The sequence below is a fragment of the Cervus elaphus genome, chromosome 5 (genome assembly GCF_910594005.1).
Source record: "Cervus elaphus chromosome 5, mCerEla1.1, whole genome shotgun sequence".
NCBI lineage: Eukaryota > Metazoa > Chordata > Mammalia > Artiodactyla > Cervidae > Cervus > Cervus elaphus.
Genome location: NC_057819.1, coordinates 133686259 through 133713449, shown reverse-complemented (window position 1 = coordinate 133713449; position 27191 = coordinate 133686259). Strand labels below are relative to the sequence as shown.

Sequence of the window (27191 nt, the reverse complement as noted above, 5' to 3'; positions counted from 1 at the left end):
ACTTCTCAGGCTTTTTCCTGTGTCCTCTGATACCATCGTGATGCTTCATAAGCCCAAGGTGCCCAGGTTGGAGCCCCTGTTTTAGACCATCACTGTGAAAAACCCAAAGCAAATACAGTTTTCAGAGAATGGCCTGAGTCGTATGTTTACTACAACTTCTGTGCAAGGAATTGCAGGAGCGGAGACTGGAGAGCTTAAGCCTGCAGAGTGGCTGGGCGTTGGGATCATCCCTGCAGTTCATGTACAACACCAGGAGGAGCATGGAGGCCAGACAGAAAAAGGTAGAGCAGGAGAGACCGGTGAAAAGGCTGGTGTAAAATCCAGGGGAGGAACGGTGAAGACCTGGAAGTGAAAATCGGTAAGACAGTCAAGGGTGAGAGAAGAGGATTCTGGGAAACTCTTGTGTGTCTGATTTGGGAGACTCAGTGGTGGTGCGGCTAACAAGCTGAGGGAGGGGCAGACTCAGGAAAGGTGATGTGACTGAGGTTAGCTGGGACATTGATTCAGTGCCCATGAGACAGCTCAGAGAGGGGGCTACCCTGCGGCTGGACTGAGTCTGGATGTGGGTGCAAGGGACAGAGCAGTAGAAAGAGAGAGCAGGAACTCACCCCAACAAAAAGGGGACTTAAAGCTCTAAGAGTGGACTTTTCAAAAGAGGGCTTAGCTAGGGAAGAGCAGATGGCATGGGGCAGTTCTCATTTAAAGTCAGCAGAGACCAATAAGCAGTTACCAGAGAGGCGTCTGAAGAATCAAAAGGAGATAGTGTGGATGCCAAGGGAGGCAGACAGTTTAATAAAAAGTGAGTAAGTTCAGTTCAGTTCAGTCGCTCAGTCGTGTCTGACTCTTTGTGACCCCATGGACCACAGCAGGCCAGGCCTCCCTGTCCATCACCAACTCCCGGAGCTTACTCAAACTCATGTCCATTGAGTCTGTAATGCCATCCAACCATCTCATCCTCTGTCATCCCCTTCTCCTCATGCCCTCAATCTTTCCCAGCATCAGGGTCTTTTCAAATGAGACAGTTCTTCACATCAGGTGGCCTAAGTATTGGAGTTTCAGCTTCAGCATCAGTCCTTCCAATGAATATTCAGGACTGCTTTCCTTTAGGATGGACTGGTTTGATCTCCTTGCAGTCCAAGGGACTCTCAGAGTCTTCTCCAACACCACGTTCAAAAGCATCAATTCTTTGGTGCTTAGTCTTCTTTATAGTCCAACTCTCACATCCATACATGACCACTGGAAAAACCATAGCCTTGACTAGACAGACCTTTGTTGGCAAAGCAATGTCTCTGCTTTTTAATATGCTATCTAGGTTGGTCATAACTTTCCTTCCAAGGAGCAAGTGTCTTTTAATTTCATGGCTGCAGTCACCATCTGCAGTGATTTTGGAACCCCAAAAAATAAAGTCTGTCACTGTTCCCACTGTTTCCCCATGAATTGATGGGACCAGATGCCATGATCTTAGTTTTCTGAATGTTGAGTTTTAAGTCAACTTTTTCAGTCTCCTCTTTCACTTCCATCAAGAGGCTCTTTAGTTCCTCTTCACTCTCTGCCATAAGGGTGGTGTCATCTGCATATCTGAGATTATTGATATTTCTCCCGGCAATCTTGATTCCAGTTTGTGCTTCATCTAGCCCAATGTTTCTCATGATGTACTCTGCATATAAGTTAAATAAGCAGGGTGACAATATACAGCCTTGATGTACTCCTTTCCCTATTTGAAACTAGTCTGTTCCATGTCCATTTCTAACTGTTGCTTCCTGACTTGCATACAGATTTCTCAAGAGGCAGATAAGGAGTCTGGTATTCCCGTCTCTTTAAGAATTTTCCAGAGTTTGTTGTAGTGCAGTAAAATCAAAATTTGATCCTTTTGGAAGGCTAGAAAACAGACTTTCTGGAAGACTAATTGGAAAAATAAGGAGAAGGCACACATACACAAGAAAGGAACTGAGGACTAGGGCTGGAGATCCAGAAAAGACTGAAAGATGTTGAGAGTTAATGAGCAACTGTACGCCAATAACATTGAAAATCTCCAACATTCACCAGCTGGCAAGGAGATAAACAAGTGTGGTGCGTCCACACGATGGGATACTGTTTGCCTGACGCACACCACAACAAAAGTGAGCTAAGAGAAACAGACCAGACACAGCAGCCCTCTGTGGTGAGACTCCACTTATATGCCGTGACCTGGGTGGGAAATCCATAGAGACAGAAAGAAATCAGTGGTTGCCAGGGGCTTCGGGGGAGGACATGACCACGAGTGGGTGTGGGGTTTCTTTTTGAGGTGATGGAAATGTCCTGGAATTTAGCAGTGGTGATCGAGATAGAGTTGTATGAATACACTAAGAAACACTGACTTGCGCAGATTAAAGTGTGAACTTCATGAAATGTGAAGTAATTATATCTTACTGAAGCTGTTGAAGCTGAAACTCCAATACTTTGGCCACCGGATGCAAAGAGCTGACTCGTTTGAAAAGACACTGATGCTGGGAAAGATTGAAAGAGGAGGAGAAGGGGACGACAGAGGATGAGATGGTTGGATGGCATCACCAACTCAATGGACATGAGTTGGGTAAACTCCAGGAGTTGGTGATAGACAGGGAGGCCTGGCTGCGTGCTGCGGTCCATGGGGTCGCAAAGAGTCGGACACGACTGAGAGACTGAACTGAATTGAACTGAAAGTTATTATTAAAAATAGGAAATTGACAGCACCAAGTGTGATTGAAAGTATAGAAGAAAAAGAGTGCATATACTGTGGTGAGGATACAAAATGTCGGTGGCATTATCCTGTAGAGATTAACATTTGATTTATGAACTGTCAGTTCAGCTTATTAGCATATGCCCCAGAAATTCATAAATACACACCAGAAGACGTGTACTGGACTGTCCACACCAGCACAGCTATTGGAGGAGGAAACTGGGAAAGTTCAAGTGCCCCTTAACAGATGAATTATAATAGACTAAAGCTGTGAAAATGAAGGAAACACAGCTGCAAATGAAGCATCGAGAATGAATCTTGGGAACAATGTTGTGTGAGAAAGTCTGTTTTGGGAAATTACGTAGAGCATATGGTTATTTGTATAAAAATAGAACTAGTAAAGCTAAGTGATAAGTTAAAGTACTTACACAGGTACTGTTTTCTAAATCAGGCAGTAAATAACATCCAAGAGTTGCTGATCCTCAGGAGCGAGGAGGTGCAGTGGGCCAGGAGGATGTGCTGGCGTCTGCAGTGCGGGACGTTAGGTTGTGTGGTCATTTCAGGAGGGTTCTTTATTGTGTTTCATAAACACACAAAATACTGTGTCATGTATGTGTCCATTATTATAAGTGTTGACAAATAAAAGTCATTAGCAATGTCAAAAGCCACAGAATGCCCCAGACTTGGGGACAATTCAGAAAGAAAATTGCTTCCTTAGTAAAGAATCAGAGGCAAGTAGTTATTTTTATGGACTTGAAGTGGAAGAATGAGGAAGAGTGAGGAGAGTTGGTTCAGCGGTAAAGAACCTGCCTGCCAATGCAGGAGACATAGGTTCGATCCCTGATCTGGGAAGATCCCATGGAGGAGGGCATGGCAACCCACTCCAGTATTCTTGCCTGGAGAATCCCTTGGACAGCGTATCCTGGTGGGCTATAGCGCATGGAGTTTCAAAGAGTTGGACACAACTAAGCAAACCCGCGCACATACTAGGAGAGTTGCCCACAAAAGCCTAACTTGGCGGGCTGCTCTCCTCATACCTGGCACTGCCAGCCTGTCAGCTCAGCGGTCGCTCAGCTCCATCTTGTTTCCACCTCACCCGTTGGAGGACGCAGCTTGCCTCAGCCGTCAGCACCGCTCGGCCGGCTCACCCTGCCCTGAGTCCTCGGTCTGCCGGCTTCTCCTCCTGCCCACTCTTCCTTCCCCTGCGGTTTTCCTGCTCCTCCATGAAGAGCTGGCCTTGGTCCTCCTTGCGGGACCGACTCACCGCCCTCTGCTCACTCGCTGTCCTGAACGTCCACCGCGCCTGCATGGCTAACCTCAGTCCAGTTTAACCTGTGTTGTCCACTTCACATGCACATTATAAAATCATGGCCGGGGAAGGTGGATGCTCTGCCTGTGCTCACACCACCCACGCTGGTTTAACGTCAGCGCTGGTGCTGGTAACGAGCGTGCTCCACCTCGCACCGTTTGGCAGCTGTGGCCTCGTCGGCCGGAGCAGCTGGAGTTGATGAAGACGACCTCTGTGTGCAGACCAAACGGGAGCCTTGGCACCATACTCCTTGTTGCCAAACGTTTCAGATGTTATTTTTCAGTGAACTGGAGTGGTAAATCTCTCAGTACTGGCAACCCTGGAAAACTACATAAAACTACACAGGCGCTAAGCCATTTTTAATAATGAAGATCTAATGACTAAATCTCAAGACTGCCCCCTCAGCATCTTTCTGAACTTCCGAATTATCTGTGAAAGGGACTAGAGCGTTTGTTAAGTGTCGAGATTACTGCTTTAAGTTGAACTTTCTGCAAACCTAATGTAGCAACTTCCTGTAAATACATTGTTTTATAAATTTCCTACTAATATTCATTACATTATACAAGTGAGGCAAAAAGTAGAAAATTTTCTGAAATAAGTAAAACATTAATGGGATCTGTGAGTATGCCAAGTCAGGACATCTAACTCCTAGATTCAAAGCTTACTTGAAATAATTGATTGCCTGACCAATAATTCAATTAGAGTCATTTTAACATGTTTTGATGTCTGAAGTCACATGTTTGAAATAGATCTTCCCCCTGCTTCCTGAAAGTGCCATGCCGATGACTGTGCCACTCACATATAGATCTAGTAAGTATGTCTAAAATGTATATTGTGTATGCGAAACTTGTTAAATACAGTAGTCATTTTCTTTGTCAAATCATGCAACATTAGATTTTGGCATAAAGTATAAGTGAAGACATAAAAATATTATAGAAGGTAGAGAATCTTAAAAAAATTAATTGGCCCCATTTACATTTGGTCTTTGATGATAAATTCTTTTTTGCACATCAGAGAATAGCTGCTTCTTCCCTGGAGCAAAATAAAGTTTTTTTTCTCTCCTTCATTTTCTCAAAGTTTGTATTTCTGCCCAAGTATTAAATGCATTTCAGTTTATGTGCCCTGTGCTTCAGAGAGCTTCTCTGAGGGTGAGCTCTTGAAATATGATTAGATCTTAATTCTTTAACTATTTTCATAAGCTTGTTTCACAGTTTGCATTCTTATTCAGTAATGGGAAGAAAACTCATGTAAATCTTATATGATCACTTATGGGTGTTAGCCACGTAAGCATGTATGTTGCGGTGGTGGGGAAATGAGTCTCTTGAATTACAGGGAGGGCAGAAAGCCAGCTGCCCCATGTTATTCTTTAGGTTATCTGTCACAGACCTGAAGACCAGTCATTTTAGTCCACAGTATTGACCACAGTTACCAAATCTGTGTAGAGAATGTATCCAGTATTCATTTGGCATATTCACAAATGGGGCCAAGTTCAGGAATATGGGCATTTTTTCTGAAAATGGATCCACCAGTAGTTACTGAGGATAATCAATGGTGATATTGATAATAATATCACAGCCCTTTTCCAAAACTGTCTAGTTTCTTCCTTCTTTAATAGAGAATATAACTCCTTACCAAAAAAAATAGGCATTGACAAAAACCAAAACACTTGGGGCTTCTATTTACTAGGTTAAGGTTCTGGGTAAAGCAACAGTATAAAATGACTTAGATCAATTTTCTAGAAATGAATCAAAATTGAAGAATCACTAAATATGACATTTGCTAATGTTTTGCAGTTTAGACCAGTTTGCCATTTTCTCAAGTTAGAATTTGCGTATAATGATGGAAAGGAAGAAGGAGTCTTTAATTAAAGTACCCTTTCTTGTAATGATTGTCTCAAACTGAGAACTTAACTGGGACTCAAAGTAAGATTCAGATGTTCTAGATGCAACAGCAGGACTTGATCTCATTCATAGTAACTTTGTATGGAGACAGATGGTTATTAGACTCATCATGGTGATCATTTCATAATATATGCAAATATCAGGTCATTCTTCAGGACACTGGAGACTAACAAGATATTGTATGTCAACTCTATTTCAGTTTTAAAAAGAGAATCATCTTGTGCTGCTAGAGACGGAGCTCTACTCAGTACTCTGTAATAACCTATACAGAAAGAATCTGACAAAAGTGGATATATGTATATATAGCTAAATATTAATAATGTACGTACCTTTGCTACATACCTGAAACTAACACGACATTGTAAATCAACTATAGACCAATATAAAATAAAAATGTTTAAAGTTAAAAAAATATTTTCAGTTTAAAAGCTTACAAAAAAAAATCATCTCATGTTAAAATTTATCATTGACCACTCCCTAATAAAGATAAGCTGGAAATTCTAGGGAAAACAATGATTTCAGAAATACTCTGGTACATGCAAATATTTGTTGTTGTTGTTGTTTAATCAGTAAGTTGTGTCCGACTCTTTGCAACCCCATGAACTATAGTCCTCCAGGCTCCTCTGTCCATGGAATTCTCCAGGCAAGAACACTGGAGTGGGTTGCCGTGTCCTCCTCCAGGGGATCTTGCTGACCCAGGGATCAAACCTGCGTCTCCTGCATTGCAGGCCGATTCTTTACCGCTGAGCCACCAAGGGAGCACTTCCTCTGCTGTCTGTCAAAGATGTGACTAATTTCCAAGATCTTAATTGAAGCATCTGCATTTCATCTTCAGTTTCAAAAGATATTTTCACTAAGTATGCAATTCTAGATTGACAAATTTTTTGCTTTTGGCACTGTAAAGATTCATTATGTTATCTTTTGACTGGTATAGTTTCAGATGAAAAATCCTTACTCTTATTATCTTTTTTTCCCTCACTTCTTTTTTATTTATTTTTTATTTTTTTAATATAAATTTATTTCTTTTAATTGGAGGCTAATTACTTTACAATATTGTAGTGCTTTTGCCATACATTGACATGAGTCAGCCACGGGTGTGCATGTGTTCCCCATCCTTAACCCCCCTCCCACCTCCCTCCGCATCCCATCCCTCTGGGTCGTCCCAGCGCACCAGCCCCGAGCACCCTGTCTCATGCACTGAACCTGGAGTGGCGATCTGTTTCACATGTGATAATTCACATGTTTCAATGCCATTCTCCCAAACCATCCCACCCTCGCCCTCTCCCAGAGTCCAAAAGACTGTTCTATACATCTGTGTCTCTTTTGCTGTCTCGCATATAGGGTCATCGTTACCATCTTTCTACATTTCATCTATATGCATTAGTAATACTGTACTGGTGTTTTTCTTTCTGGCTCTGTATAGTAGGCTCCATTTTCATCTACCTCATTAGAACTGATTCAAATGCATTCTTTTTAATGGCTGAGTAATATTCCATGGTGTATATGTACCACAGGTTTCTTATCCATTCATCTGCTGATGGACGTCTAGGTTGCTTCCATGTCCTGGCTGTTATAAACTTTATCTTTTTTAATAAACTCTTATCTTTTTAATGTATCATTTTTTGGATGTTTTTAAGATTTTACCGTTATTTCAATTCTTGCGATTTGATTATGATATATCTGATTTGGTTTTCATTGTCTTTCTTTATTGTTGTGGTTCATTGATCTTCAACTTGTGGGTTTATAGTTTTCTTCACATTGGAAGTTTTTCCACAATCATGTCTTTAAATATTTTCCCAAACCTTCTCCTCCTGGTAAACAATTTCACATATGTTAGTTGCTATGACATAGTCTCAGGGGGTCACTAAGTTCAGATTTTGTCTCTCTGACAGTCACTTGGATATTTAAAATGCCTTTTCTTCATATTCAGTGATCTTCTATAGTGCCAAATCTGTTATCCCACCAGTGAAATTTTCCTTTCAGATAATTTATTACTGTGCTCTAGGCTGTTCAGTCCTTTTTTAGTTCTGTTTCTCTCTTCACTGTGTTCAAGTTTTTGTTTAAATACTTCGGTCTGTTTTTAATTAGTATTTTAAAATCTTTGTCTACTAATTCCTCCATCCCTGTCAGTTCTGGGTCTAAGTCTGTTGCCTGACTTCTCTCCTGCATACATATTCCTGCTCCTTCTTCTGTCTGGTTATCTTTGATTGGTCGGATCCAGTATCTGCCTCCTAGAGGAAGGCAGGGCAAGTGCTGGGCTTATCTCGCCAGTTTCCCCACCCTTCCCGGGGGCACGGTCCTGTGTTTCCTGCTCCCACGTCACATCTAACAGCGGTGCTTCCTGCGTCTCGTCCCATTTCCTGGCTGTTTACACGGCAGGTTGCATACAGTCCTAGGTACTCTATCCCGGCCAAATGTAAAGTGTGAATTTTATTTATGCTTCCAAACTTATACCTTTATTTTGAGGTGCAACACAGATTTTTCAAGTTAGAAAGTTCTGTAAATATATTAAATACAAGTATTTGTTATGAATTCTCTGAATATTTCTGTTGGCAGAGCAGTACACAAGTTACATGTTAACATCTGGCACCAGCGGCCATAACCGCACTCACAGTGTTTGAGGAAGCTTCAGGTGGATTCCTGCAAAGCTTATGAATAGAAAACACTGCACAATACACTGAGCTTTATGCTGCATTTCAAGGTTCTGGGAAGCATCTTTCTCTTTAATCCTAAAAACAAATATATTATTCAAAGATGTATGCTATTATATTTTTAAAGAAACCTCTATATAAGATCTGGGCTTGCCTTGAATATGAATATTCTAGACGAGTCTTGTAATTTTCATCTCCTCGGGTCATGTTCTTGGAGATCATGAATGCCTGGACTTTCACCACTAATGATAGGAAATGAGGGGAAAAAAGGGGACGTGGGGTGGGGAATGAAGGACTCTTTTGGAATTAAGACAAAATACCCTGCAGGAAAAAGGTAGCAATTAAAATGATTAACCATGGACACTTTTGTGAAAGTTATCTGGTGCTCCTTTGCAGGAGAGTTTGAAACCCAAGAGTTTGATGGGAATCACAGAGAAAGTAGACGAACACATTGGACTCTGGAGCAGAGAAGAGTGAGCTGAGGAAGCAGCCAGGAGCAGCAGAGGGAGCTGAGCGCGGAGGGTGGGAGGCCAGGCCACGGGGGGAACGGAGGTCGAAGGACAGCAGCGAAAGCAAAACCACGTTCTTGTTTCAAGATTGTCCTCTCATCTGTTATTCTGCATCTGTTCAGGTCACACTACAGATGATTATTGGAAAATCACGTTTCTAAATAGTAAGCACAGCCGTAAAAATAAGATTTAGATTAAAATAATTAACCCTAGCCTAATTTTATGTATGGAAACAAAATGGACAGTCAGTACATCCTGAGAATAAAATTATTCAGAAGTGTTTTAGAGGCAGTTTGCATCGTAACTGAGCTGTAAAATTTCAACAGTGCTAAACTAGAGCTTTTTAGACTTACTTAAGAGGAGTTCTTTGGGAATGCCTTTCTTTGGGATTAGAATGAAAACTGACCTTTGCCAGTCCTGTGGCCACTGCTGAGTTTTCCAAATTTGCTGGCATATTGAGTGCAGCACTTTCATAGCCTCATCTTTCAGGATTTGAAATAGCTCAACTGGAATTTCATCACCTCCACTAGCTTTGTTCATAGTGATGCTTTCTAGGGCCCACTTGACTTCACATTCCAGGATGTCTGGCTCTAGGTGAGTATCACACCATTGTGATTATCTGGGTCGTGAAGATTACAGTTCTGTGTGTTCTTGCCACCTCTTCTTAATATCTTCTGCTTCTTTTAGGTCCATACCATTTCTGTCCTTTATCAAGCCCATCTTTGCATGAAATGTTCCCTTGGTATCTCAAATTTTCTTGAAGAGATCTCTAGTCTTTTCCATTCTGTTGTTTTCCTCTATTTCTTTGCACTGATCGCTGAGGAAGGCTTTCTTATCTCTCCTTGCTATTCTTTGGAACTCTGCATTCAAATGGAATATCTTTCCTTTTCTCCTTTGCTTTTCGCTTCTCTTCTTTTCACAGCTATTTGTAAGGCCTTCTCAGACAGCCATTTTGCTTTTTTGCATTTCTTTTCCATGGGGATGCTCTTGATCCCTGTACAATGTCACAAACCTCTGTCCATAGTTCATCAGACACTCTGTCTATCAGATCTAGTCCCTTAAATCTATTTCTCACTTCCACTGTATAATCATATGATTTTTCCAGTGGTCATGTATGGATGTGACAGTTGGACTATAAAGAAAGCTGAGTGCCAAAGAATTGATTTTGAACTGTGGTGTTGGAGAAGACTCTTGAGAGTCCCTTGGACTGCAAGGAGATCCAACCAGTCCATCCTAAAGGAGATCAGTCTTGGGTGTTCATTGGAAGGACTGATGGCTGAAGCTGAAACTCCAATACTTTGGCCACCTCATGAGAAGAGTTGACTCATTGGAAAAGACCCTGATGCTGGGAGTGATTGGGGGCAAGAGGAGAAGGGGACGACAGAGGATGAGATGGCTGGATGGCATCACCGACTTGCTGGACATGAGTCTGAGTAAACTCCGGGAGTTGGTGATGGACAGGGAGGCCTGGAGTGCTGCGATTCATGGGGTCGCAAAGAGTCGGACATGACTGAGTGAACTGGACCGGACTGAACTGAAGAGCAGTTCAGAAATCCAGGCAGCTGTGATTTAGGCTCAAACAGTAAAGGCCTTGAAGGGTGATACGTTCATTTTATTTCTTCAGTTAGTCTCATTATTCCCCAGAGTACTGATTCTGCTCTCTGTGGCTCTGGCAGGTCCTGGAGGTGTTCATGTCTCACCAGCTGGCCTCACTTTAAAGCCAGCATTCTTGATTTCTAGTGGCCGGAATGCTTCCTGGATTTCTGGGGCTCAAACTGACCCCTCCGCCTCTTCTCTACCTGGCTTCCCAGGTGACTGTTGACACCTGCCCGCACACCTGGAATCTCCCAGAAGCCTCCTCTGCTGTCCCTGCAGAGGTCCCCAGGAACCTCTCCTTCTGCACCCCGAACCGGGGATGAGGGACCTCACCGCCCACCCCGTCCTTTACTCCCGGACACGGCTCCGCCCCCTCCACAGTCAGGCCTCCCCGTCTTCCTACACACAGCTGTGCTGTCCTCCTACGAAAAACAAACAAGCCCCAGCCCCTTCTTTTCGCACTTGCCCTGTAACCTCCAGCCTATCTCTCCGTTGTTTGGTAGCAGAGTCAGGACCCCTCGGCCCGGCTCCTGTCCGTCCCCTCCTCTCCTGGGCTCCCCGGGGCACTGGGCCCACTTAGCTGGCATGTGGACCACCGGTCCCCCTCACGCCCACATTGACACTCTGGAGGTATTGATGAAAGCATCTTTAAATTAAAAAGTACTGGCCGACACAGATGCACCTTGAGTTTCGCCGCGGCCTCGGTTTTGTCGAGAGTGGTTTATCAATCACGGAGCCGTCGGGACTCTGAGTTCTTGGGAGAGCAGCCGCCGCCAGGCCCGGCCTCTCTGGGGGCTCCAGGTGGGAGGGCCTCGGGGGGCGCTGGGGAGCTTGTCATGAAGCGCAGGGCTGTGTAGTCAGCTCGGGTCCTGTAACAGACCCACATGGGCGCCTTGTCAGGAGCAGAAACGTACCCCCAGCAGCTGGGGGGCAGGAGCCCCCACCCCCGACACACGCGCCTTCTCACTGCGACTGCGCACGGGGGCCCGGCGGGGCCTCTTCTTACCGGGCCGATCCGGGCCCGAGAGCTCCGCCCACAACCCAGTGACCCCCAAACGAGGCTGTGTGGGTGTCTCTCAGCGTGTCTGACTCTGTGCGACCCCACGGACTGTGGCCCGCCAGGCCCCTCTGTCCATGGGGATTCTCCAGGCCAGAATACTGGAGTGGGTTGCCATGCCCTCCTCCAGGGGATCTTCCCGACCCAGGGATTGAACCTGTGTCTCCTGCATTGCAGGCGGATTCTTTACCGTCTGAGCCTCGCTCCAAACACCATCACTTGGAGTTGGTTTGCTCCCTGGAGAGATGGAATGAGAGAGGAGACCCAGGTACAGCTCAGGGTTAAAATTAAAGCGGAATTGTACAAGAATCAATATCCTGAACATCTAGGCACCCTTCTGAAAACCTTGGTCACCAGGTGTGCGCCTCCAGGCGGTAAACCCGAGGCCACAGCGCTGGGCAGTCAGATGATGGCGTGGGAGATTCCGGGAGCCAGTGCACCCGTCCCGGGCCTGCCCGTTCTAGAGGGCCGCGCTTTAAATAGGAAAGAACACCAAAGGTCACCCCAAATGCAAGGCAATTTCTAAGGTGAAAAACAGACCAAAACGGGCTGGCTCAGCATGGAAGTAAAGGGAACAAAGAAAAACTACAGATGCTCTAGAGAGCAGAAAGAAAGCATGTGTGTGTGTGCATGGACACACAGACGTGTCCAGGTGTGTATGAAATTAATCCTCGGGGAGCAGTGGGACCCAGAGAGGCCCTGGGCCAGCGCTCCAGCTGGTGCAGGGCCTGCTCCCCTGTGGGGCCGGTCCGGCTCCCTCATGCCCTGCATGTGCCGCTGGGGCGGGTTACTGAACCTCTCTGCACCTCAGCTTCCTCGGCCCTTATCAAAGGGGGTGTGATGGTGCTGTTCAGAGCACAACAACAGAACTCTGGGAAATATAAACAGCGTGGCAGAATTTTTTAAAAATCCAAAGTTGAGAAATCAGTACAAAATATTAATATCAAAAAGATAAGGTAATAGAAAATAGAAACAATAAGAAAAAAGAGACGATAAACCTGAGAGGTCTAGTCATCAGAGCTGAAAGACAGGCGGATGGAGAGAGGAGACGGAGGGAGGGTTGGGGAAAAAGAGGGGAAATGAGACGGTCATGACCAAAACCTCTTCTAGAACGAGGGCCACAAGGCCAGGCCGACAGGGCCGGCGTGCTGCCTGCATGGTGCGTGGGAGGGGAGGCCGACTCCTTCGCTGTGGTGTCCTGGGTGGGAGGATAAAATGGAGATGCGAGGCTCCCAGAGATAGCAGAGTGGGTCACACACAGGCCTGGAGCTTGAGTGCAAAGGAGAGAAAGCCGCTCTCAGGGTGTGGGCTGGTTCTGGGAAGGCCACCCCACTTCCCGGGCACAAACACAGTGCGATTTAGGTGCACTTGTCACTCCAGGAAAGGAGGGCAGGGCAGGGGCTCCGACCTCAGCGCAGTGCCTCTAGCCTCCCCTCTGCCTCGGTCAGGACCATCTAGTTCTTTTATCTCCAAACTAAGGGAAGGGGCATTAAATTTGCCCCCCCTCCTCCTCTCCACCCCCTCTCCCCTGGTTTCCTCTTCCTCCTCTTTCCTGTCTCTTCCCCTGCACCTCTGAGCCGGCACACTTATGCTGGATCTATTTCGGTCTCTCCTTCTCCCTTTCTCTTTCCACAGAAGTCTGTGTTTGCCTAATAATTGGCAGGAGAGATCTTTTTTTTCTCTTTTGCTTTTTAAGTGATGAATAGTTGGCGTTAGATCAAAGGCAAGGCCTGTGGTTTTCTGGCTGCCCCAGAAGGGCGTTGCGGCTGGCAGCCGGCCCAGTGCCTGGTGACGGGTGTGTGCAGAGATGCCAGGCTGACAGGTCACTGTGTGTGTGTGTGTCTTCCTGTCCGTGTGTCTTTCAGGCCAACAGCAGGCTGAAGCAGATTGAGAAGGAATACACCCAGAAGCTGGCCAAGTCTTCTCAGGTAAGAACGTTAAACAAAACAGAGCAAAACCAAAGCAAACAAGAAAGAAACCTCAGCACAAAGGGGTCTGTTGTGCTTCACAGCTCAACACACTTCTTTTCAGTCTTTTTATGGATGAGTATCGTAGTTTGATAAGTATGTGGATAAATACAATAGGTTTTTAATATTTCAGTCTCAATTTTTAAAAATCAGGCAAATCGAACCATTTGAACCAACACACACAGCCAAGTCACGGCACACTTGTACTCAGATGTTGTAAAACCAGCCTGTGCACTCGGGCAAGCCCAGGCCAAACCACATTTCACAAGGGCAGGAGACACACACCTACACTTGTGATAGAAATACTTGTGATGCCATCCGAGCTCTTCTGCAGTGCTCCATCTTTCTTCACCTAAATGCTGTTTTAACTGTGGTGCTGGAGAAGACTCTTGAGAGGCCCCTGGACGGAAGGAGATCCAACCAGTCCATCCTGAAGGAAACCAGTCCTGGGTGTTCATTGGAAGGACTGATGCTGAAGCTCCAATATTTTGGTCTTCTGCTGCAAAGAGCTGAGTCATTGGAAAAGACCCTGATGCTGGGAAAGATTGAGGGCAGGAGGAGAAGGTGTCAGAGGATGAGATGGTTGGATGGCATTGCTGACTTAATGGACACTTGCTGTACTTAGTCGGTCACTTGTGTCTAACTCTTTGCGACCCCATGGACTGTAGCCCATCAGGCCCCCTCTGTCCATGGGATTCTCCAGGCAAGAATACTGGAGTGGGTTGCCATGCCCTCCTCCAAGGGATCTTCCCAACCCAAGGATGGAACTCAGGTGTCCCACATTGCAGGCGAATTCTTCACTGTCTGAGCCACCAGGGGAAGCCCCTCAAGGGACGTGAATTTGGGCGAACTCCAAGATGCAGTGAGGGACCAGGAGGCCTTTTGTGCTGCAGTCCACGGGGTCGCGAAGAGTCAGATACAACTGGGTGGCTGAACAACAACAGCAAAAGGCTGCCTAACAACAAGATTCAAAACGGCAAGTATACCGAGTTAAATTAGCAGCTCAACCGTTGACTCCTTTCGGGGGAAAGAAAATTTACAAACCCAAGCCCCAGCGATCATGTCTTGCTGTGTGTTGTTACTGCAGTAGCTTTAGTAGAAGGTTTTCTGCACAAGTTGTTATAAAGATCTCCTTTGGTATCACCCAGGGGATTCCAAGCATTCCTTAGCTGTGTGAGTCACTCTGGAATAAACAAATGCTGATTTTCATCTTACCGATGGCGAGATTAAGCCATTTCATTTTGTAGACATCATATCTAATGATTTTTTAAATCAACTTTTCTTAGTATTTTCGCCATGAGTACAGTGAGATGTGGCAGTCAGCTGAAAGGTTTGTGCCTTTCTGCAGGTCACTGAACAGTGGCGTTACTGGCAACACCACAGCAAAGTGATAATAAAATTAAGAAATTTATGGGTCCCGGATCATATTGACTGGAGGAGGAAATGGCAGCCCCCTCCAGTATTCTTGCCTGGGAAATCCCATGGACAGAGGAGCCTGGCAGCCTAGAGTCCAGGGGGTCGCCAAGAGTCGGACACGACTGAGCGACTACAGAACTGCAGCGGCAATCACAGTGATGCCTCCAGTCCTCGTTCATGGGAACTCGGGTTAGAAACCATTTCTGGCCCCATTTTCCATTTGAGAAAACTGAGACTCAGGTGAGGTCACACAGGTTAGCACGTGACTAAGCCGGAAGCCAGCCTGTCTTCCAGCTGGAACGGAAGCTCTGAACCTGACACCACCCATCTGACCCAACCCTCACGTTGTTAATATGGCAAAACTCTGCTGAATAACTATGACATTTCTTAGGTTCTACAGTTATTGCTAAAATGTGCTTGTATTATATAGTCCCCATCCCATCAGGAAAGCAAGAAGTCTTTGTCTGAGTGAGGACTGATGTGTTTATCTGAAAGCTGAAGGCAATTCTTGATTGCCCTTTTCCCAAGAAAGAAAACAGGGAAATGTTCTTTTTAATCCACTGAAAAAGGTTTCTCTAATCAAAAGAAATCTTATTACTCCAAGAGCTAAACTAGAACATGAAAACACCCCAGCTGGCATCCCCTCACATCCTGCTTACGGTGCTTTATGCTAAATGGGGAGGCGGGAGGCAGCTGAGAGTGAGAAGCAAGACCACTGATGGAAATGCCAGGATGAGCAGGGTGTTTCGGTTTATCTCAGGGAAGGTGTGAAGGAGCCTGACTAGTCCTCGGTAAAACAGATGGAACCTGAGTGGTGAGGAAGCATGCCTGAGCCTTCTGAATACCTGCCCCACCACTTGGGTGACCGCGAGCCCGCTACCTGCCGCCTCCGGAGTTCCTGCGCTCACTTGTGAAGCAAGGAGCAGTGGTGCCCTCAGAGCCGCTGGGCGCAGGGAGGGCCTGGGGCCTGGCGAAGGCCTGCACGCTGTGAGTTCTCACCAGAGCTGAGGGACAGGAGAGGAGGGGGCGGAGGATGGAAAAGAATGGGAGGAGCAAGAAATTGGTTACTTTAAATTTATTTTGGGGTGCTCAAGAATGGATGAAACCTCCCTCCAAAATCTGGAGAGGCGGTAGGTGCTGACCATTTCCCCGAGTAGGGACGTGCAGGAGGCAGGGAGCAGAAGTCAGGTGTGGCCACCGTCGCACGCCGTGACCACCACCATCCGTAAGTGAAGGGCAGGGCGACCCCCGGAGAGAGGGTCCCCTCCGGCCCAACCTTCTCGTAAGAGGCAGGATGGGCTGACAGGACAGACGTTCCTTTTGCGCATCACAGGGTAAAGCTTGACATGCGTGTGAGTGCGCGTGTATGCTTCCATCTGGGAACTGGCATTTGAGAAGCACTGCCTACAACCCAGTCAGTTCAGAGAAGCGGATGATTTAAAAATAAACATTATGAGCCGGAGCTGTGGGCTGACTTTCACTGTTTTCCCGAGATAGTTTGCTGGAATCTCTAACGCGTATCTCAGCTGAGGGAAGTGCCAAAAGCAAAGCTGCTTAACTGTTTATCAGATTTTTAAAAATCCTTCTCTCAAAAAAAAAAAAAGTAGTAAGATTAACGCATTAGTAATGAATGCATGGTACCTAGGGGAGCATCAGGTTAAATTTGGAAAATATTTTAAATATTTTCCTCCCTTGAAGGAAGTTACTTCATCCTTAAGATTTTATCAAGCTGTAGGACATCGGGGCTCGTGGCCTCTGCACCCTTGCAGACCTGGGACGCTCCCTCTGATGGTGATGCTGGCACCCTCCCTGGGTACATTCCCAGATACAGTTTCCATCAGAACCACATGTTTGTTCTTTTTTATCTTAATACTACATATTAACCTTGCCTTTTCATCTTTCATGTGGTCTTCCCCACTCAGCTGACTTAGCTGGTGGCCATTTTTCAAAGAGAAACCTTGCCGTCTTACAGGAATGTAGCTAGTGCGCAGAACTGCTGGCGGAGCCCACCCACGGCCCCCGGCGCCCCCACTGGTGCAGAGCAGAGCCCAGGCGCAGCGCCCAGCCCGTGCCCCCGGCCTTTCCGTCTCCCTGCCCGCCACCCGGAGGGCACGTGCACCCCCTCCCTCTTACTTCCAGGATCTTCAGTGTTTGCCAAACCCTGCCAAGTACATTGTACTTTAAAGAAGAGTTTATGACAGTCTTGACTATACTATGATCTGAAAAACAAGAGTTAAAAATGAAAGCCTACCCTCTATTTTGAACCCTGTTACTTTTGAGACCTAGTAAGACCACTGAAATTTATAGTCGAAATTGCTTGACAGTAATGATGAACTATCATAGCTTTCAATGGTTAGGTTGCTCCCAGCATTAGCTCCATATAACTTTGCTTTTGCTTTCCCAGATACTAATTTTTAATATCCACGTGGAAATGTTCTAATTCACTTCCTCTAAAGCTAATGCAGGGTAGATTTTTAGTTGAGTTGTGGCATTTTGTTTTTCTCAGAAACTTTTTGCATTGTTAGTCTATGAAAAGACTGTGTGTTCGAGCTCAGTCATGTCCAACTCTTTATGGACTGTAGCTCTCCAGGCTCCTCTGTCCATGAAATTTTCCAGGCAAGAATCCTGGAGTGGGTTGCCATTTCCTCCTCCAGGGGATCTTCCCAACCCAGGGATCAAACCTGTGTGTCTTGCATCAGCAGGTGGATTCTTTACCACTGAGCCACCTGGGAAGCCCTGTGAAACCTCATGAAAAGACTAGATTATCTCAATATAATCATATTATATTATAATCATAATATAATTGTGGATCATTGTTCCACGACTTCAATATCTATCGAGTGCCAGTAATGTGCACTGAAGAGAAGATAGTCCGTCTCACACCGAGGGCTATACAGCCGAGACCTGATTAATCTAGTTAGCGTGATTACTTCTCAATCTCAAAGTAAACCTAAAACTGCTTCTAAAGTTACCCACATTTCAGTCACCTCTCTAAATCCATCACATCTGTCAGCCTCTCAAACAATTTCATTTTGAGGCATTTTATCTAAAGTGTTTTGAAACTCTTCCTGTATCATCTTCATAAGTTTTAAAATGCCGCTTTCCAAAGATAATCTCATTATTTCTCCCAAAGGAATCTCATTGTTCCCGCAAAGAATGTAAGGTTTCATTTTCTAACAAAAGCAAGCGTGTTCCCTTCAGAACATCCTGCCCTTCACCCGTTGTTCCTTCCAAAACATGCAGTGACTTCTTTTTGATGAACGCATGTCATAAATCTCCTGAAAGGAAGAAACACATATCTTGTGTCCTTGTGGTCATTTGAAGAGCTCCCAAATTTTTTTTATCTTCAGTCTTGGTCAGTTAGAAGCAAATCTAAATCTTAGTAATTTGCAAAGACACGAAATTGTGCTGTAACAATGCATCGTGTAATCATGGTGAGGGATGTACAAATCGACACGTAATGAAATTGCACAGAAATAAACACACGCATAGTGAACACACTACAGAACTCAGTTCATCACTTCTACCACGTTTTAGTTTACTCAACGTGAAACACTGCAATAGTCATTGAAATAGTTATTTTTACTATTTGGCCCCAAGTTCTTATGAAATATCCATCTTGGGTTTCATGTTGGGCCAAGGAAATCTGGCTCCTCCTTATCTCTGGCTCCTCTGGCTCTGTGACTGCGAGCTGATCATTCTGTGCCTCAGTTTTTGACATTTACTCTAAGAATTTAACCTTCCCTGCTTCGTAGAAGTGCTATGAGAATGAACTGAATTGATGCCAACTTGGAAACATTTAATCAGAATTCAAAAAACAGATGAAAACATCTTCATTCTCAGTAAATGAATCCCTCTGCTCCTTGCAGAAGATTCCAGTTTGCATTTTAAAAATTAATATATTTTGTAATTTATTTCACACTTGTCTTCTATTTGATTATTTTCAAATTCTAAGTGTTGAACTTAGTCACAGTGAGCTTGTGCACTTCTCAAAGCGTAAATGTTCCTTTTTGGGTTAAATGCTTTATTTTTGCCAGTGTGCGTGTGCTCATTCAGTCGTGTCCGACTCTTCAACCCTATGGATTGTAGCCCACCAGGCTCCTCTGTCCAGGCAAGAATACAGGAGTGGGTTACCATGCCCTTCTCCAGGGGATCTTCCCAACGCAGGGACTGAACCCGCATCTCTTGTGTCTCCTGCTTTGGCAGGCGGGATCTTTACCACTCGCACCACCTGGGAAGTCCATGTCGGTCGTGAGAGCTAATGTTCCTACAGGACTTGGCTTCTGGAAGACTCCATAGTTTCTGTTTGCTGCCTGATAATACTGTACTCTAGTTTTGTTATCAAAACACAGTTGAAAAACTGAGCTTCAAGGAAATCACAGAACTAAGTGGTCCAGTGTTTCTCACCAACCAGCCCTTCTCCAGTAGACCCAAAAGTATAAGGACCTAAGGCAGGATGAAAGTTGTTTTTTCTTTTATTAGGAGGGAAAACCGTTTCCTGCTTCTGAAAGGAAGTTTGTTGAATTGCTGTTGAATTTTAAAGGAGATGGAGACATCCAAACCCAAAGAAGAGTAATGCTCCCAGTAAACCTATTAAAGAGAAAGGGCCCTCACCCGGTTATTTGAGACCACGGAGGGGACCCAGTGACGGAAGAGAGCCAATCCTCGAATGTAGAGAAGCCACAGCAGTCTATGTAACTCAGGAAGAAAGCAACCTGTCGGGAGCGATATCAGGATAAACTCCTCTTCGATCCCAAAACCTTGTTTCAAAGGAAGACAGGGCAGGAGCCAGCTGAGAGGCAGCGCCTAGTACGGCCGCCGGCCCGGGTGCCGGTCCGGACTCTGCCTGTCTCCTGGTCCCGCGCCGGGCTCTTTCTCTGCCTCTGTTTCGCCCTCTGTGGAAGGCGGGCGATGACAGTGCTGGCCGCTCAGTAGTAACTGACACAGGCATGGAGGTGCTTAACACAGTACACGAGCGTGAGCACACACGCAAAAACCGTCGTGTAGAACTAGGTGGCTATGAAGAAGGGACTCTGATTTTTTTTGGTTATTAGAGTTCAAAGGATTATGAAAGGCAAAATAGCTTTTTTCTTTTCCACTCCAGCAAGAATGTTTCTGGGTAAAATAAATCCTGACACATTTCATATTTTCAGGATCGCAGATGTTCCTTCCCCTGATGAGTAAGTACTGTGGAATGTTATAGTGGGAACGGCTTCCAAGCGTGTTTGGTTCAGCAGTTGCTCACCGTTCACAGCTTTCCCGTGTGGAGTCTCATGCCCTGGTGCGCGGGGCGCTCGCTGCAGCCGCGCCTCTCTGCGAGCGCGCCGGGGAGGCTGGGTGCACGAGGCGGGCCGTGTCCGAGGCCCGAGTCGCAGCACGCGCTCTCGTTGCAGGTGATCGCCGAGCTGCAGGGCACCGTCTCCTCACTGCGGGAGGACAGCAGCCGGCAGCAGCTCGCGGCCGAGCGGCGGCTCCAGGACGTCGTGCGCAAGTTTGAAGACGAGAAGCAGCAGCTGATCAGAGAGAAGGAGCGAGCCGTCCAGGTAAGGCGCTTTCGTGTGGCTGCCGGCGGGCGAGGCAGCCGCGGGAACCGGTGTCCAGCTCGCCTGCCGGCCTCGCGTGCACTGGGCTCTGATGCGGCCGGCCCTGCGAGGCCACGTGCCCACGGGGACAGACACCACAAGCCCAGCATACTCACAGCCGACACATGCTTGAGAGCCGTCCCATGTCCACCCTAGACCCCTTGGAGCCGCCTCTGGCCAGAGCGAGCGCGTTGGCACCGCTGGTGGGTAAACGCACAGGCAGCCCCAGTTTATCTGCCCCTGCGCACCGCGTCCCCCCGACCCTGCGGGGGTCTGATGGGTGGACACCCGCTCTGTGGCGGCCCCGCCTCCGTCGGCTGGGTGAGCCCCTGGGCCCATCCGCGGTCACAGGGCAGCGTCGTCCTGACTTCAATGGCAGAGAGCATGGATGAAAGCCTCTGCGTCTTGCGGGGTTTAATGTGCGGATGAGCGTCCGCAGACTATAAGTAACATTCAAAGAGAACAAAGCGTGTATTAAAGAATCCCCGGCAGAAGATGATTTCTCGGTCATTTGACTTTGTTACAGCAGCGCTGAGCGCATGTAGGTGAATCACATCCGCACAAAGCGCAGAAAAAGAAAAGGATCGCTTGGGCTTTCTCTCGCCTTTTCTGCCCAGTCCCTCCGTCTTTCTCTCTTCTGGCCTGTTGTAGTCCATCCGCGTGATTTGGGGGAAAGTCAGTGTCAGGGTAGTTTGCTTTTTCATATATACCCCTTACGCCTGGACAGCGGTGAATAGAAGGAAAAAATCAAGATGTGGACAAAACCTTTGAGGCCAGTATACCTGCCTCCCGACCAGGGGTGGGGCCGTATTTTGTTGTTCATGAGATTTTCCCTGAGTTTTTACATCTGTGAGTGTTTCTTTCCCCCTTACATGTGATGAGACACAAAAACGTGTTTCTTTTTTAATATTCTGATAATTTTTTTAAAAATTCTTTGAATTTTCATTTATAAATGCAGGAAAAAGTCCGCATTGGTCTGTAGAACTCTTTTGCTTTGTATGAACTAAGTTGACTACTTTCTTTCAACTATTTTGCTATATAAAGATTTCATTTTAAGTGAATTTCTTTTCCACTTGAAATCCAAATACTGTGTTGTAGGTAATTGCCAAATTTTAAATAAATAATTGGATCCCAACATATGCAAAATGGAAAACATCAATTTACTCCATAACAACATAATTTCTAGTATTGTTTCTTAAAGATTAAAAAAATCTTGAAAGAAATATAATTCATATAACTGCTTAGTTTTATTTTTGCAGTTGTAATCCATTTACCTGTTAAGAGGGAAAAAACCTTCTGATCCTAATTTCCAGCCGACCATCAAATCATAAAGACTGAAGTTGAAGTTAAATGATGACAGACATACATTGACACACATACACTGGGCTTCCCTGATGGCTTAGTGGGTAAAGAATCTGCCTGCAATGCAGGAGACACAGTAGACACAGGTTCGATCCCTGGGTTGGGAAGATTCCCTGGAGAAAGAAATGGCAACCCACTCCAGTATTCTTGCCTGGAAAACCCCAAGGACAGAGGAGCCTGGTGGGCTACAGTCCAAAGTGGGGGGGGGGGTCTCAAACAGACAGACACGACTAAGCACGGAGGCACAGGATACATACGCACATATACACACATATATGTACACATATATATACACATATATATATATTTGTAGTATATAATGAGCAAAACGTAGATACCTGAAAATAATTAAAATTACAATGTAGATAAGGTGTGCTTGAGTTTTGATTCATTCATTTATACTATGGTTGAAGTGCATGACTTTTTCTTTACTAACCTATATCAGTGTTAATGTGTTAACACTTGTTGCCTTGCTTTTTTTTTTTTAAAAGGCTATGTCACAAAAAATAATAGGAATGATAGCTAGTATTTCTTCAACAAGTACTGTGTACCAGGCTCTCTGCCAAACATTTCCATACATCCCATGTTGCATTGTCTCATTTAAGTCTTATAAGTATTCTTGACGAGGGAGGCATTTCCACTGCCCCATCTTAGAGATGGAAGAGTCAAGGCTCTGGGGTGAAGTGACCACCGAGGACAGGTTCAGTGTCTTCTGATGCGAGAGCCTCGGCGATTTTACCGTGCACAGAAGCCCCGTGTCCACACTGCCTGTGACAGCGAGGCAGGGCCCGAGTGCATCGGCGAGCTTGGGAGCCCTTGCTCTCATTTCCCGGCCACCTGAAGGCGGGTAGCGCCTTTGCAGCAGTTGTTCCTCTCGGCATTCTAGTCGTATTTGTTTTGTAGACGCAGATACACAGATGGAGTTAGATACTCAGAGACACAGTCACCAAATAGTTTTCTGAGACCAAGTACCTTTGTCTGCATATACATTCAAGTTAAGCTGACGAGGACCTACTATTTGTAGTGTTAGGTATTAATGTACTTTTAATGTCGGTTTTCAGCAGCGCCCTAAGAACAGGAAGCGTGCGTCTGCCCACCTTCCGGGCTGGAGGATGGGGCGGGCGCTAGACCCAGCGGCAGGCCGAGCCGGCCGTCGGAGGGCCCCCGTGGGTTAGGGCACGCGGGCCTTTCCTCACAGTGAGGCGTTAGGCGAAAACGGAGGTGTGTCCAGCAGGCCGAAAACCCCGCTCACAGGGCCACTGTCTGGAGAACAGCCCGGAGTACCTCTCACTGTTCAGTCACCCCAGAGACATGCCGTCTCCAGGACCCGCCCCGCGTGGCAGGTAAAGGCGCGCCCGGAGCCTTGGCCAGAAGGACGCTCCTTCTCGCGCTCACGCCTGTCGCGGGGCTCCCGTTGCGGGAAAGGCCGCCCAGCACCAGCATCCCAGCTCCTTTGCGTGCTGTTCTTCAGCCCAGCACATCAGCCGATATCGGAGCAGTGCAGAAAACGATGCTGCAGAAGGGTACTTCAGGGTCTTAAAGGTGTTCACGAGATCGTTTTCAGTGAAAACGCAACTTACACCGCATGAGGTACGGAAGGGGTTGTCTTTGCCACCCAGAAAGTACATATAAACAGAAGAAAGGCTGGAGTTATGTGTCAGCATTTTGCTGGTGGATACTCTTAGTGGTGGAATTTGTGGTAATTTTCCTTTCTTAGCTCTATACTTCAGTTCTTAATTAATTTATTTTAATTGGAGAATAATTACAATATTGTGATGGTTTTTGCCATACCTCAACACGAATTGGCCACAGGTATACAAGTGTCCCCCCCCCCCCATACTTTAGTTCTAACAACACTTTTACAACAAGAGACAGTAAAAATTGTTTGCTAGAAAAGAAAACGCCTTGGCCTGAAGGAGTTCAGAGGTGGACGTCAGGGAACCCTGCAGGTGAGACCCACAGTGGGCATGAGCCTTGCTGTCTAGGAGACAAGGAGGGGAGCGCGCTGTGGAGGGGACCTCCTGGGGCGTAGAGAGAGTTCTGGAAACACGGTCACACGAGCAGATCCTTTGCGCTGAGGTACACCCGGCCTCGAGAGCAAAAGTGCTCACCGCTGTTCACGGCTTCAGTTCATCCTCAGCTTAGAGTCGAGCTTCTGAAGAGACCTGTCGCTACTGTGTAACAAGCCGCCCCAGAACCCAGGGTTTAGAGCAACAGCTGCTAGGCGCGCTGGAGTCTTTGCGTCGGGAGTGCGGGCGGAGGCGGGCGCCGGCTGTCAGCTGCTTCCCCCGGAAGTGCGCGGGCTGCAGTGCCCAGGACCCTGCGTGGCCTCTTTCGTTTTGTTTTACGAAAATCTACTCGATTGTTTTCGTAAAAATGGATAATGGCATATGCTCATGAATAATTCAAAGTGCAGTGGGGAAAGGGAAAAACACCTGAAGTCACCGAAAGTTCATCACTCAAAACTTATCAGTCAGGCGAGGTCGTTTCAGGTGCCTGACTGTTGCAGGGAGAAAGGAGAACCAGATGGACTAGTGAGCTGGGTTAACACTCTAGAGTCTGTATTTGTGTTAGGCTTAGAAAAATCTCAAGTTGATTTTACTTAAATTCAGCAGATGGGTGAATCTAGAGTTAAACAGGAAGAACTGTTAAACTTTGGGGCAGAATTTGAGTTTTGGCTGAAAACTGAGTTCATTAGAAAAACATGCGTGCTCCCTTGACCCTCTTCACGCCTCTCGCCTGGGGTGTACACTGTCTGGGTTTATGACACTCACACAGTTTGTCTCTAACTGCAACCTTACTTAATACCCACACTGTCTTTAAAGGATGTGGTGCTTCCCACTAGGCCTTTTATAATCAGCCTTCCACACTCCCACCCCTGAACTTCCTACTTTAATGTGGTTCCAAATGGGCTGGATTTCATGGGCAAGTGGTTCCTTCAAGACTCACGGTGCTGCCTTCCCCGGGTTTTTCCATGTTTAAGAATGTCTTCTGGGGCATCCCTTGTGATCCAGTGGTTAAGAATCCACGTTTCGATGCAGGGGGTGAGGGTTCGGTCCCTAGTTGGGGAGCTAAGATCCCACCTGCCTCACAGCAAAAACCCCAGAAAAACAACAGAAGCAATATTGTAACAAATTCAGTAAAGACTAAAAGTGGCCTGTATAAAATCTTTAAAAACAGTTATAAAAAAGCCTGCTGATTAACCCTTATGTTTGAATGACCTGCGAGATGGACATAGTGTCCTTATCTTCATTTTCACCTGAAAACTTAGATGTTGCTCACCTGGCACATAAAACTGCTGTGGGGAAACTCGGCAAGGGCTGAGCTTTCCCAGGTCGGTCGTTTGCTTTTTCTAGGGGGGATTCCCGAAGAAGTCTGTCTTTATCATTAAGCTTAATAGATTAACACGGATAAATTCTGCTTTTAACCAGGATCCCCCTAAATGCTAAGCATTCCATATCAACTGTCTCTGAAGCGCAGAGAACCTCCCCTCCATATAACACTTACTGGTAGAGTCTCTGCATTTTCTGGAGCCTAGGGAAGGGGCGGGAGCGCTGGAGCAGAGGGTGCTTACAGGCTGGTTGGGCTGGCTGCTCTTTGAGTTCACACTGCCTTAAAGGGCCTGGGGGCAGCGGCATGTCATCCTGGGGAGGGAGCTGTCCCAATCTGGTGTCCGTATCCTGTGGTTTTTCCAGTATCATGTACAGACATGAGAGTTAGACCGTAAGGAAGACTGAGCACTGAAGAATCGATGCTTTCACACTCTGGTGCTGGACTAGACACTTGAGAGTCCCTTGGACAGTAAAGAGCTCAAACCAGTCAATCCGAAAGGAAATCAGTCCTGAACATTCTTGGAAAAACTGATGCTTAAGCTGAAACTCCCAATACTTTGGCCAACTGATGTGAAGAGCCAGCTCACTGGAAAAAGGCCTGATGCTGAGAAAGATTGAGGGCAGGAGGGGAAAGAGGCACCAGGCAGCAGAGGATGAGACAGTTGGATGGCATCATCGACTCAATGGACATGGGTTTGAGCAAACTCCGGGAGATGGTGAAGGACAGGGAAGCCTAGTGCGCTGCAGTCCGCGGGGTTGCAAAGAGTCAGACACAATTTAGCAACTGAACAACAACGATTTTAATTTCTGATGTAGTAAATATTATAGATATAACCCACATACACAAAACCTCTTTGGGGTTCTAAATTTCTTAAAATTTAGACCAGAGGGGACCAGAGGCCGAAACCTTTGGGCATCGCTTGTCTAGACGTTGCCCTTCTCTTGACCGTGTCGACAGCCTGCTGTCTCCCCTCGCGCTCCCTGTGGTGACACGGGCTCCGTGTAGAGTCCTTTCCCTTAGGGTTTCAGTGTTGTCATCTGTGACGTGTCTGGGTGAGAAGCTCATGCCAGATTTGTTCCTTCCTCTAGTGAAGTTTCCACTGCACTCTGATGCTGTCCCCAAGTCCTCCTCCGAAACCGTGCTGTGGGACATGTTCTACACACCGGGGTCTGCACGTCTAGGGAGGGGACGTGCAGCTGGTCTTTATCTACGGGTGGGAACAGCACGCAGCACCCAGACCCACGTGCAGAGTGACGCATACGGACCCCCTGAACGGGACGGACAGAAACTGAAGACCCCCTCGCACCTTCCAAAACAGTTGGTGGTCCTGAGAGGATTTGGGGATTGCAAAGAGGAGGTCGTGCCCAGATTCTGCTTCCTTCTATCACCAAGCAGACCCTAAGTTTCTTGAGCGCAAGCACTTACTGCTGGGTTTGTTTCAGTGGACGTTCTAGAAATAGACTGAATAAATGAATGATGCAAAGTGAAAGTGAAAGTCGCTCAGTCATGTCCGACTCTTTGTGACCCCATGGACTGTACAGCCCATGGAATTCTCCAGGCCAGAATACTGGCGTGGGTAGCCGTTCTCTTCTCCAGGGAATCTTCCCAACCCAAGGATGAACCCAAGTCTCCTGCATTGCAGGCAGATTCTTTAGCAGCCGATGTTACCTCTTAAATCAAGGCTCTGGAAAGGAATCACATCACTTCATTCTCAAGTTATTTTGTTGGTGGCAGCAAGCTCGTGAATGCTTTGTGTTGTGGTAGCAGATACTCGAGAATGGCTGAGATTTGCGCTGGCAGATTTGTGTTT

General features: G+C 46.4%; 1 protein-coding gene across 4 annotated transcripts in view; it reads left to right on the top strand.

Moving 5' to 3' along the window:
* The window catches only part of CEP112 (centrosomal protein 112), a 301353-nt gene that overhangs the window by 221045 nt on the left and 53117 nt on the right, over window positions 1-27191 (top strand). For all 4 annotated transcript variants that reach the window (XM_043905758.1, XM_043905757.1, XM_043905759.1 and 1 more), the window contains 2 exons: window positions 13587-13649; window positions 20498-20647. In XM_043905758.1, coding sequence (XP_043761693.1) covers window positions 13587-13649; window positions 20498-20647 — 213 coding nt within the window. The remainder of the gene's footprint in view (window positions 1-13586; window positions 13650-20497; window positions 20648-27191) is intronic.